Source organism: Periophthalmus magnuspinnatus, chromosome 6 (assembly GCF_009829125.3).
Source record: "Periophthalmus magnuspinnatus isolate fPerMag1 chromosome 6, fPerMag1.2.pri, whole genome shotgun sequence".
NCBI lineage: Eukaryota > Metazoa > Chordata > Actinopteri > Gobiiformes > Gobiidae > Periophthalmus > Periophthalmus magnuspinnatus.
Window position 1 is genome coordinate 3906507 of NC_047131.1, and position 13561 is coordinate 3920067.

A 13561-nucleotide genomic window follows, 5' to 3' on the forward strand; every position below is an offset into this window, starting at 1 on the left:
CCCCCGTCCCGTTCAGGGCTCTCACCTCAGCTGAGGGGATAGGCCTGTTTAGAGCTGCTGTTGGCATATTATACAGTTATTGTTGGTCAATATGTACTCTCCATGTAATTGACAATAAAAAGAAAGAGTTTAAAGCTGCTGTTTAGAGCTGCTGTTTAGAGCTGCTGTCTGTGCTGTGAGGCAGATTACACATGTTTGACTGTGCAGCTTTAAACCACATTATTTGAGATCTAAGGGGACTAATATCAGGAAGAAACCTTTGTAAGAATTACTTGAGAAGCTTGGTTTAAATAAATACTTAATAAAAACGTTTGTTGTTGTTGTTGTTACAATGATGTCGCTAAATCTGAATAATTGTTCTTTCTAAAAAGCTCATAAAATCTTTGAATTGCAGATTCAAATGAAGTGCCTTTTAAAAAGGCACAAATGGCAATTGCAAATGAACTAGAGTGGGTTTGTGAGGCACAATGGAGCTTTGAGCGAGAGAGGGAACTATTTACTACTGCAGGCCACTGTTCTGTGAATGTGAAACTTAGGCCAGCAGTTCATTGTCTCTGGTGTCTATCATTTAATAGGCTAGTTGACATAATGAATGAGCCAGACCCACCTTCTGCCACTCCAATAGACCCCAGCCTTATCTGAATTGTGAGCCCATTAGGGTGTCTCAGCCAATCACAGAGCAGCCTGTAGCCCAGCGCCGGCCGAGGGAAGAGGAGCAGTGAACTTTTGTTTTGCTCTGAGTTTAATGAAGTTGGCCTGGTCAGTCCCACAGGATTAAAGCGACTCTAGTCACAGTGGACCATGGTCTTACTGCAGGGCTGCGTCAGGACAAGCATGGCCTCTCCTCCTCCGTTAGCAGGTTTCGGCAGCTCTGGCAAGTGCTTTCTCATCGACAACCTGCTGCAGTCACATACCTCTCCAGGCCGGGCTGAGGGACCAGAATCACAGCCGGGGGGACGGGGGACAGAGGACATCGGGCCCAGGCGAGCAGCGAGCCTCAGACGGAGCTGGAGCTATGAGTCCGGCGGAGGGTATCCAAATCCAGCCCACAGTCCAGTCCTGCAACACCCAGGTACAGTTCAAATTTGTGTTATTGTATGAATTACAGATGACAAACCAGTGAAACACAAAGTTAAAACAACAATGTGCAACTGCAAATGAAAAATGCTTTTTTTTTTTTTTTTATCTATTAAGTTACGGTATGTCCATCTACACACCCAATTACAAAAAAAACAAAACTAAGAGAATGAGTATATTTATTTTGGAGAAATTAATATTTCACACTATTATGTAATATTAACTTCAAAATATTTTGATATAATCTGCTGCAGAATTATTTTGAATTTAATGCCTCAGTACAGTACAACCTGTCTGCATCTTTGGGTTTTTTAGAAATTACATAATAATGCACCAATTTAAAACAATTTAAATTAAATATATATTTAATTTTAATTAATTATTATTATTAATTATTATTATTTTAAATATGCCTAAAACTCAAATTATTATTCCAAACTTTGTCAAACTGACCTGACTTTACCTAAAGGACCATCTTACATGTGTAGCATTGAGCTTCAGAGAATATTTAAAAGCTTCTGGTAATTACTGTCTACACATTATTTACTTTATTTATTTTACATCATTTATATGAGATTCATATTTTAACCATACAATTTGACTAAATAAATACAACAAATTTACATTGCATGAGATATACTTCAACACATTAGGCCACTGGTTCCCAAAGTAGGGTCCAATGACTCCTGGGGGGCTCAGAAGTGTTGCAGAGGCCCCCAGAAATGTTGTCCCCACAAAAAGACAGAAAATTTAGTTTTAAATCAATATTACATAAGATATGTGTTTATATTTCTTTATACCAATATTAAGCCCACAGGAATGTATTGTTTATATATATATATATATATATATATATATATATATATATATATATAAAATCTAAAGAGAGAACATTATATATTCTTTTACATGTAAAGTATTATTAGAGGGGCCCTGTGTGATGGCACAGTGGACTTTGGGAATGGCTGCATTAAGGTTATATTGTGTTTCTGATGCCACTTCATTACGTCTCAACTACCATCTGTGGTAGAAAAAAAAAATGTGTATATGCCAACATTGGCTCAAGTGGTTAGAGTCCTTGTCCACTAATCCTAATTGGTTCTAAATCAGCTCAGACCAGTACATACTGTTGTGTCCTTAGGCAAGACACTCAACCAAGGTTGGCTTATATCAATGTGGTGTGTTTGAGTGATCGGTGGTGGTTGTGGGGATGATGCAGATTAGAACACTCGCTTCAGTCAGTAGTTGACCACCGTGACCACGGAGTATGGAGTATGGACAGTGGAGTGAATAAATACACTGTAAAGTCCTTTGAGTATGTTGAAAGGTGCTTTATAAATCCAAGGCATTATTATAATGTAGCCACAGCTGAACACAGCGAGCGACAGATGTGGCTGCCGTACTGTGTGCACGGCCTATCAGACCACTAGAGCCAATCGTACAATCAACACATTCATTCTATAGGCAAAGTGGGCAATGTTTTGCTCAAGGACACAACAGCAGTATGCAGTAGGTATTGCACTGCCATCCCTCCTTTGTTTTGGACTCATCCACCTGTCTGTTCCTCATCCGACTGCCCCCTCTCTGCAGGTGTGCTGAGCCGCGTGCTGGTGCCCGGCCCAGAGTACCTCCTGGCGTTCTGTGGTGGGTCCAGCCCCCCTCCCATCTTCTCCAGTGAGTGTTTTCTGCCTCAGCTCCTCTCTAAGCGCTAGCAGCAGGATCTCCCATGCTCTTCACAGCTAATTACTGATGCAATGCCAAAGAGCTAATTCTGCGTTCAACTCTGCACAGCTCTATTCATGGGAATTCACGGCTGTTTAGGATGGGGCCGAGGGGTGGGCTGCAGGCCTTTATAAGCCCCCTGGGCCCCAGGTTTTGTACTGGCACATACACACTTTAGTAGTGCAAATATGCAGAGCTAATAAACATCTTGTCTTGTGTCATATTAAGGTTATAATTGCTGTGAGAAATTAAATTTTAATTAAGAGTAATACGCCAACAAATTTAATTTGAAGGTTAAAGGCTTAATTACTACTAGTGTATAAACTCAATACAAAAAGCAAGGACTCATGCAAATCTTCACAAAATTATACAGCACAATGCAGCATAGAAGAAATGTACAACAAAAAGGGCTTTTACTAATTGTCAGAGCAAAATGAAGACAAAATTCTAAAGCAGAAATCAGTGTCAGGGTCCAAAGATAATGATGAGCAGCCTGTGCGAGAATAAGTACAAAAAATAAACCATATCCTGCCATAATAAATAATGTTATTTGTCATCAATGTAATGTAGCTCACAATTGTAATGAATCCCATCAACTGTTATGGAATAAACACCAATTGATAAGGTCCCTGAAGTCGTCATGTAGGCTGATACTTTCCCACAGTGCCCAGCAACACAACAATGCCAGTGCTGGCCGTGACCAATCGGCACATTCAGTCCACCATCCACACGCGACCTCACCTCAATTTTTCACTGCAGCAATGAACTCCAATGAGCACAAAACCTCTGGCCATCTCAGAGCAGTGAGGGCTGGACAGGAACATCCCCCGGCCTTTGTGCGGCTAAAGAGCTCAGCTAGCCCACTCCCCCTCCTTTCTCCTGGCCTTCAGCGCTCATTCCTGCCCATTGGGGACCCCTTGACTACAACATAAAGCATTCAATGCAATTGACTTTTATAGACTTATTCGAGCTCATCTTCGCATACAAACTGCCTTCATACCTGCAAGTGAAAAGATTTAGTGTTGGGCCAGTGAACCATCGAGTAATGGCATTTCCATTGAAGTGCCTTTTTGTGGGGGTTCCTCAGGGCTCTATGGTGGGGCCGAAGAAGGAGACACACACGTTGCCCAGGGATGACCTGGTAATCAGCTCTTTAAGTCAAAACCATTGAGCCCCAATAGAGAAGTGAAAGGCATGTCCAAACCTGTTATGTGCTCCTAGAGGTGGTCTATGTGCACATTTGTCGTACAGATTAAAAAGGCAACACTGAATAGACTGGATAAATTGTTCCTCTTGACTTTTGTTGTGCATGCACCTGTGAGTGAAGCACCGTGGGATTGCTCCTCACAGTTCACCAAATCCTCTTTTCTCCATTCAAATGCCTTCCTATTCTCTTTAGTCACCCCAAGTTTGTTAAATCGAACAAACGGAAGAGTGTGCTCAAGTGTGACAAGTCATAATCTTATAGTGAAAGAGGAAACTGTTAAAGTGTTAAGTAGTTTCAACTGACACATTTAAACAGTACTCTATACGTGATAATGTTTTTTCTTTACCTTTCAGAGAGTACGAATCTTCCAACATGGGCTCCTGATAATAACCCAAAAGCTCGCAGAGGGATCCTTAGAAGAGCAGTATTTTCAGAGGAGCAGCGAAAAGAGCTGGAAAAAACCTTTAGAAAGCAGAAATATATCAGCAAAACGGACAGGAACAAACTAGCGGCAAACCTCAGTCTCAAGGAATCACAGGTATTAGGGCTGCAAGATATTGAAAAAGTCTGCAATATATAATATAGCTGCTAAGAACTGCAACTTCAATATTTTAATATACACTTTTTGATTAAATAATTTAAGTTATAATAAAACAAAACATTTACATGAAAGAAAGATGGATAGAATTTAAAACCTAATTATGCTAAATTTCACCTTTTTTTGTAGGTAAAGATTTGGTTTCAGAATCGCAGAATGAAGTGGAGGAACTGTAAAGAGAAGGAGGCTCACAGCAACCGCTCCCCCATGGACGAACTCATGGCTCGGGCTCAAGAAGAAGATCCATCTCAGAAAAACAACTCAAAATTAAACAAATCAGCTTCAGAGAAGAGAGATTCATGATGGATCTACGATGGACAATTGTGTCAAAATCAAATACTAGAACTAAAAGAACTGGTACAATTTTATAATAACTATTACTTTATTTAGGGGTTAAAGTAGAGCTGTGTGATTTTGCTTCAAAATAAAATTGTAAATTTTTTCTCAAAATATTTTATTTTCAATGTGATTTTAGACTTTTTCCCCTCTACTAAACATGTTTTGCAAACTACGTAAAATTGGCAAAACTAAAAAGATTGTATTCAGAAGTGCTCATATTTAACCCACTGGAAACTACTGCATTAAACATGCAGCCACAACTTTTAATTTAGCATCACTAATGATTCAGGCTTAGTTACTAAGTCTGAATCATTCTTGAAGTACGTCTTTGTTGATGCTATATTAAAGCTAATTAAAGTGTAGTTATTATAAAGTGTGATCCAAATAATTCACTGCTACGTGGATGTAAATGTAAAGACTAACATTATTAGTTTTGAGTTGGAAGTAGCTGCGGTTGGGGTTACTTCATAAATGTAGTAGAATTGCTTGGTCAATCAAAATTCGATGTGTTGAGGAGCCTTAGGTTGCACTCACGGTCTAGAATTTGATGAGGTCTTAAACTGAAGGGCAGAGGCAAAAATAACTAATCGTTTTAAATAAAATATCCAAACTTCTCGCCCACAAATGTTGAACCTTATCATTATTTGTTGGGGATTGGCTCCAGAAACGTGTCATGTCTTCAGGATTGAGTAATGACTTACTTCATTTGGAACAGTCCTCAAAGCATTGCATGTGTGTTTTTAACAAAAGCTTATATATTTCTTTTGGAATATTTTGTAAATATATTTTCTCGATCTTTTGTACTTAGATCATCTGTAAATAAAGATTTGTGTTTTTTTTCACATACAGCTGTGTGTATTTAAAATTTTTCATAAGTAATAACAAATACACTCAGATAAGGACAGAAATGTTATTAATTGATCATCTCTAGCAAGTTCTCTCTACAGCAAAATGTGTTATATTTATTTGTCCTTAGGTTTTATATGACAGGACAGTATGGTGTGAAAGGGAATGAAGAACAGGGATGGCGTTCTAGCACATAGTCTCACATATATGCTGCAGTTTACAATTTCTTTATACACTGGGTTTACAACGGGTTTAGACCTAATATGAGTCCGGAGTGGTTTCAGTCCTACAAAAAGTCCAGTGTTTAAAATCAATACATTGTGTTACACCAGCCTCAGAGCACACAGAGGCAGGAGCTTCTTTGTTATTCCATTTGATTCACTTTCTTTTTATAACAGATTAATATAAAGAAAGTGAATTCATAATATATTTTATACCAAGGCTACACAGTGGCTCAGTAGTTTAAGCACTCATTCACCAACCAGAAGGTTAGAGGATCGATTTCCGCTCGGGCAAAGTTCTCTCGTGAGTGTGTCAGTGATCGCTGGTGATCTGTGGAGGCTGATGGTGCTGCTATAACCACAGCTGTGAATTTGTACCAAGTGAATGATAAAAAAAACTGTACATTTTAGTTTTTATCATATAAAACATACAATAAGGAAGCTGTATTGTATTTATTTTCAAGATAACCTTACTTTTGCACCCACTGTGAAACATGCCCTCCCCGAGTTACTGCACCATGTCCTCCATCTTCAGAGCTTTGTTGGACCAAACCTGGTCTGAATCCTTGATCCGGTTCTGGGACATGCTCCAGTGAAGCTGAGAGAGAGGGCAGTCCCACAGCCAAAGAATCACCTCTGTCAGTAAGTCATGATGACATGGAAAAGAACACATTTAAACTTAGGAAAGAATTGGCCAAATCTAGCACTTATAACATCAAAAAGTCTGCTTGTCTCCATGGAGATCTTGAATAAATGTTTTACACAAAAAGTAGAGTTGAAGTTGACATAGATGCTTTATATATTTTTACTGCAATAAATATGCATGTAACTTATACCAGACTGCAGTATAGAAATGGGAGGACTAGTAGACACTCCTTTTAGTTCGTACAGCAGAGTACAAAAAAAGTAATAAAAATTATCCCTCCAGTCTAATAATTCACAAAGTACTCACAGTTGGAAGTGTAGCTTGGTAAAACTGCCACACATCCTTGAAGACTGCTGCATAACACGGTCAAAGAGACGGGATAAACACAGATAAACACAGATAAACACAGATAAACACAGATAAACACAGCTCATGGTCTCTAGAGCTGTCATGATGCCTGTAGTGTCTGTCTCCCTGTGTGCTTTCCCCTCCCTCACCTGTCTGAGCCTGGAGCTGGGCGGAGTTCCTTCTCCTCCCGTGCGCACCTGGAGCGCATTAGCGCAATTACCTCCACCTGCTGCCGAGTACTTGAGGGCTCGGCAGAAGACACTCGGGGCCAGACCGTCCGCGTATTGCTGCTCGTCCTCACCCTGTTTCCAGGACCGTCCGCGTGTCAACGTTCCTGCTCCTGTCTCTGCGCTCCAGCTCCGGTACAGTCACCCCTCTGCCTTGTCTCCTGTCCCGTCTCGGTCTCCGGTTGCTTCTCGCCTCCTGCCCTGGCTCCCGCTCTCTGGACTACTCCGGCTCGGCCCGCCCCGGTCTTGTCTCGATCCTGTCCTCGCTCTGGTCGTGGCTTCCCCGTCCCCGCTCTGCACTACGCCCGTTTGGTCTGCCTCCCGCTCCCTGGCTCCCCGTGTGTGTTAAATGAACTATTAAAAACTGAAATTCACCATTTTATAAATAAACACTGTCAACTTGCCCCGAGTCTGCACTCCTTGGTCCGCACCCGCACTAGCCGTTACGACAAGTGCAACATCAATGTTAAAAAAAAAACACAACGAAATTGGGACTTAACGATTTTGGTCACATATGTAACTTTTTTTTTTTTTGGACAAACATTGTGAATCCAATTAGATTTGTTTTAATTAAATTTTTGTATTTAAGTATTAAGTAACATAAATAGACAATATCAAATCACAAATAAAACAATTAAATTAAATACACAAAACATGAAACAATATACTGCCCTGTCCCGCCCCTCCCTCTCACCCCCACATACACCCACAACATTCAGCTACAAACAGTTCATGCCTACACCCAGTCACTCACATCCATCCATCCACACACACACACACACACACTCCAAGATCAACACTGTCCCAACAGGTCACACCACAGTGAAGCCTTTCATTATAATTTTAACTGAAGCATGGGGTTCCAAATTTGAAAAAAAAAAAAAAAATCCTTATATAATATATATTTGGAAACAACAGCAGAACATCACTAAACCAGTCGAGAACAATGTAGCAATAATGATATTAGTTTTGTGTCTTGTCTTAATTTTGGGTCAGTGGTAGATAACCCTCAGTTACATTGGAGCGGACTCAAATTAACAGTGATTTTTACAATTTTAGAAATGGTGTCACATCCAGTATTGTCGTCTTGGGCAACAACTAGATTAAATGCACATAGGTACCCACATGATGCTCGTATAAAGCTGAACAGTCCTTGTCATACACATTCCACTGGTGTGGAGTAGTCTGTAGTTTATGTATTACCTTAAATTGGATTGGACTTGTGATTTATAACTGCGACATATGTTTTTAGAGTTGAGCATGATTGTATTCCATTGTTCGTTTGTTAAGTTAATGCCAAGATCATGCTCCCGTGAGGTTTTAATACATGGATTCTGTTCAACATGCACATTTTATGTCCACATGCATTAACATTTGAGAGAAGACTGAAATGTGAATTGCTAAACCTATACAAGAATCAATGCATTTCAAAACATGTTTGTAGAGGTCTAAACTACAGGGATGGCCAGTTTTAGATAATAACAGGTTGTTTCACTGTTGCTTATAGTGTTGGTCTGATGGTAGAGCAAAATGCTCCTCACTAAATTCTTAGGAGAAAAAATCGTATGTATTTATTCATTGAGAAAAATAGCGGCACATCAGAAGTCAAATTTAAAGTGCATTTATGTGGACAGAAGCAGAGTGAATATTCACAGAGCGCTCCTGAATGCGTCTCCTGGCGTACCATGAAAACAGTCATTGAGATGCAAAGTGGGTGATTCGTCTTCTCATTAGCTCCACTTATACGGCCCATACAAAAGACTGGCCTTTGTAAATACACTCATTTGTAAGACTTTGATGAGGCTTTCTCTGCAGGGCACTTTTCTTCATTAGGGAGCCATGTTTGTTAATGTTTTAGACCCATACAATATGAGTAAAATGCAAAAAATATCAACTTTGAAAATACAAATTTGAATAACAGCATAAACATAATCTCCCCAAAATCATAATGACAGAAATGTGCAGATTTTCACAAATAATTATGTAAAAAAAAAAGTATGAATACATATTTTCTTTCATCCTAAACCTGCCATGTTGTGGCATTGGTTTAGTCTGTACTATTGTAAATCAACTTGCATCATTAAAACGATGCAAGTTGTTACATTTTGTTTCAAGTTAAATTTCTGTGTCTAGAATTATAATACCAGTAATTAGAATGTCTCTATCAAACTGTGTGTAAGTGTCTGCTATGAAGAGATACAGGTGTGCTCAATGTCAATTTGTTTGCTCAATAAATAACTTATCCGTCCATATTGATGTATTAGTATATTTAGTCTACTATAACAGTTTTGTGGTAAAACATTAAAATGGGTTGTGATCATTTCAGTAGCACTGATTTCTGTCATACAGCAAGTTCTTGGGTCTAGTCATAAATGTAATAAAAATGATCACGTTGAAATTGTCAATTTACCTTGATATTTCATAGATATTTCAAACTACGTTGCAAATTTGTCTCTTGCAACATCACATTTAAAAATATAAAATATGAAAACCACAAACAGACCCTTTACCTGTTAAGTTGTATAAGAGAGGCATGTGAGGCGAATTAACCCAGGCCCCCAAATTGTCAATGAGCTGCTAACACTGCTACTAGCTTTAATTAGTCCAATGGTATGACTATAGCTCATTTAAAATGGTGATTCCTTTCTTTAGGGGAAAAACAACTCTAAATACACAAAGAAAAATACTGAAAAATCCATGCATATTTAACAGATTACTTATTGTACCTACAAACACACAACCAAAATATAAATATCAAATATATGATAAAATATTTACATTTTTTCTGACACTATTTACAAGTTTGAGTGCATTTCATTCCCTGTGTGCCGAGACCAAGAGTAAGGCAGTTGTGTTTTGCATTAGAGTCCAGCTCCGATGCCTGTACCACCATGAACCATCTACAAGCACAATTATAACATTTGTACTGCTTTTTCTATTGGTCCATTTAACACCGGTGATATTTCCATTTGCGTGTGGCTACGGCGATATTAATGTCTTTTTTGTGCCAGGGGAAGATTTTGTTGAGGCCGAGAGTACCGTCAGATTGGACTGCCCCAGTAAGGACGTACAACTGGGAGCGCCCGGGACGGACCAGGTTGTGGGCACATTTAAGGTTGATGAGGAGCCATTGTTGCAGTAGGTGCTGGGTGTCGTACGAGAGCAGAGGACCCTGATGGATGAACTCGACGCGCCCCTCAATGTCAAACTCAGGCTCTCCTGTTGGGATGCGACGACGATGGATTTTGGCAGTAACAGCTGTAGACAGAAAGAAATGTGTATCATTAGATTGGAAAATGTTTTGTTTAGTTGTGGCTTGTCACTGTATTTGCACTGTAGCAATTCAAAAGTTAATGTTTTATCTTTTAAACAGCCATTTGACTTTTGCCAAATTAAATTATAGCCATCATCATATTTTATTAGTAATATTAATATGATATTTGATATAGGAGTAGTAAGTAATTGTAGTGCAAATAGTTGTCATAGTAGTAGTCTCAAAACATGTACAGTACTCACCAAAATCATTGTGACAGAAAGAGTCCAGGACAGTTTTCAGGGCAGGAGAATGTTCCACTGATGGGCAGTTTTGACAGGCAGCTTTAGGCAAGTCTGATAAATGAAATGGAACTGTTTAAAATAACTGCATTGAAAGTTATTTAATACTTAGTTGTAGCATTTTTTTAATTACATAATTATTAATGTAACAAAACAGTAGTAAAAGTTGTGGTAGTCACAGCAGTAGTTGGTAATAGTAGTACAAGGAATAGTAGAAGTTAACAGCACACAGGGTAGTAGTAATTCATGGTTTTCATAGGCACCATTTTAAGCACTTTCTACCATTTAAAAAATATAATAGTGAAGTAATTGCCATGGCAACAACACCAATTTGTCATCAGTGTGAAACCCATGGATAGTAGTAAATGATAGCAGTAATAATCAAGTACATTTACATACCTTTGCCGTAGTGGCTGAACTTGGCGTGTGGAGACAGACACATATCGTCTTCATCAGGAAATCGGTCGCAGTCGAGTGCTTCAGGCCATGAGTGCCCCTGACAGGACAGCACCGGAGCACAGCTGTCCCTCACTGCCAAACACAGGCTGCGGCACGGCTGGATGAACCTGCAAAAAATAAATCAATAAATAATCTTACAATCAAATCAAGATAGATGGTGTGCAGTTTTTCATGCCGTTATATCATTCTACTACATGATAAGGTAAGTACTTCTATTGCACTGTACAATTAACTTTTTTCATAAGTTGTGACACTTTTAGTTCTGAATAAATTTAAAAGCACCAATATACTACATAAAGTTTACCCAGCTTCTTTTTTGTGAAAATATTTTAAGTTAAAAATCGGAATTTGCATGTTTTTTTACTTGTGTAAATCTGATGAATTACATGTCAAAACAGTAAATCAAATTCTCAGCTTCATTTTGTACTTTTTTCAATAGCTACTTTTTTAATACTATGGTTAAAAAAATATTTTAAAAAACTGCACAAATATACTTACGTGTCAAGACAGACAGGAGCAATGAGCGAGCAGAGGAAGGCCTGAGCTTGTGGATGGCATCCTGTTTGCAGAAGAGGCCTCCAATCTTCTGAACGAGGAACAACTTCACTCTCCAAGTTACTGTGTCCCAGGAAATTCGGCAATCGCATCTCCGAGTATCCAACATCCTTACAAACTTTCATCTGGTTTGGTATGGCAACACAACGAGTGGACTGTCCCAAATCGAAAGCCATGACAGGGCAAAGCAAGGAAAAAAAGGCAACCAGGACAGCCATAGTTGTAGTAGTAGTGATGTCGCTTGTTGCTAGTGCAGAGTTTGACTGAATAAGTGGATGTCAATGTGGCCTTTATATACAGGCAGCAAAGCCAGCCCAATCAGCCAGTGTGTCTGTTATCAAGTACCTATCAAAGACGCAGCAGAGACGATGGATGGGGAGACAATAGCTTGTTTTGGTAATGACTGGAGACAGAGAGGAGGGAGGGGGGTGTTAGGCAGATGAGGTGAGTGAGATTTGGGACACGGCAGTGCAGAGGGGAAAGGGGTGGAGGGGGGCTCGGGATGCATAAGGTTAAGCTACTGCATGATTATAGCAAGAGGTCTGTTTTTAATATTAGATAATATACATTTTATGAATAGTTGGTAGGTTGGCTAAAAAGGGGATTTGGGGACTACTACTTGTCGATGCAAAGTTAGACTTGTGCACAAATATTCATGAAATGTAGATTGTCAACTGTAGACACCCACTGTTTACAGTTGGCAACATAAATGTCATGAATATTTGGGTAGTGCAAGTCTGAGAATTAAGAAATTTGGTAAATAGTTGATGTAGTTGTGTTGAAGAAAGCCCTTTTGGTGGGGATCAGGGCAAGAGATGACAAACGTATAGTCAATACAAGGTTACAGATGGGTATCTTCATTGTGAACTTTATGAATATTTACGTAAGTCAATGAATGAGGAAGTAAATATGATTTGTCCAAGAAGTGGAAGTTGACAGGGCATGAGAGGTGGAGGAAAAAATGGGTGTCTTCCAGTGAACATATAAATGTCATTCATATTTAAGTGCAAGTCTAAAAAGTTGTGTTGAAGTAAATATGTTTTGTCCAATTTACCTAGGAATAAATTGAAAAACTACTTACTACTAAGTTGTGTCTTGTAATAGAAAAGAAACAAGTCATGTTAAGTCAATGTCGTGGCTGTAAATAAAGTCTAACATCTTTTTGGGCTATTATTTAGCTAAAAATCTGACAGTAAAGTGTCTTTGTAAAGTAATTTTGTTGAAATAAGTTTTGTTTTTGATAAAACCTGAGGTGCCTAGATCAAAGCTGCTTTGGCAGGAGACAGGGTTTTGCTAATGAGACCTGTCAATTAGGAACCACCTTATTACAACCACACTTGTAATACAGTGATGGAGACTGCCAGTCTGTCGACACAAGTGATGAAACAGACTCAAAAAAGTGCATTATTTTAGATTTAGAGTGATAAAGAAAAATAAACCAATAAACCAATGTCTATGTTCCTGTACTTTATGCAACATTTTATTTAATTTGTATAGTTCTACATTTCTTCACGACCACAACTAAAACTAACAAAAATGACAGAATCCAGCATCACTCAAATTAAAATTCAAAACATCTCTTCTTATCCTGTTTTCTTGGCACTTGGTCAGTGATGTGACAATCTACTTGAGATGATCTTCAAAGCTGCAGACCAGCGCCGCAGACTGCTCCGTTAGTTCTCTGTTTATCCCAAAGACCAAGTCTCTGAAGTAACAAAAGAGCCACATTAGAGCCCCATGTCATTTGTCTGTCTCCATGTT

The 13561-nt window shown here is 38.9% G+C and overlaps 1 protein-coding gene across 1 annotated transcript; it reads right to left on the reverse strand.

The window, feature by feature from the left end:
* Nucleotides 1-10178: 10178 nt before the first annotated feature.
* szl (sizzled) lies at nt 10179-12018 on the reverse strand. Its single transcript, XM_033968527.1, has 4 exons — nt 11744-12018; nt 11186-11352; nt 10748-10840; nt 10179-10489 (listed from the first exon to the last, which is right to left on the reverse strand). The coding sequence occupies exons 1-4, from the start codon at nt 12016-12018 to the stop codon at nt 10179-10181; spliced, it is 846 nt and encodes a 281-aa protein (XP_033824418.1).
* Nucleotides 12019-13561: the final 1543 nt, after the last annotated feature.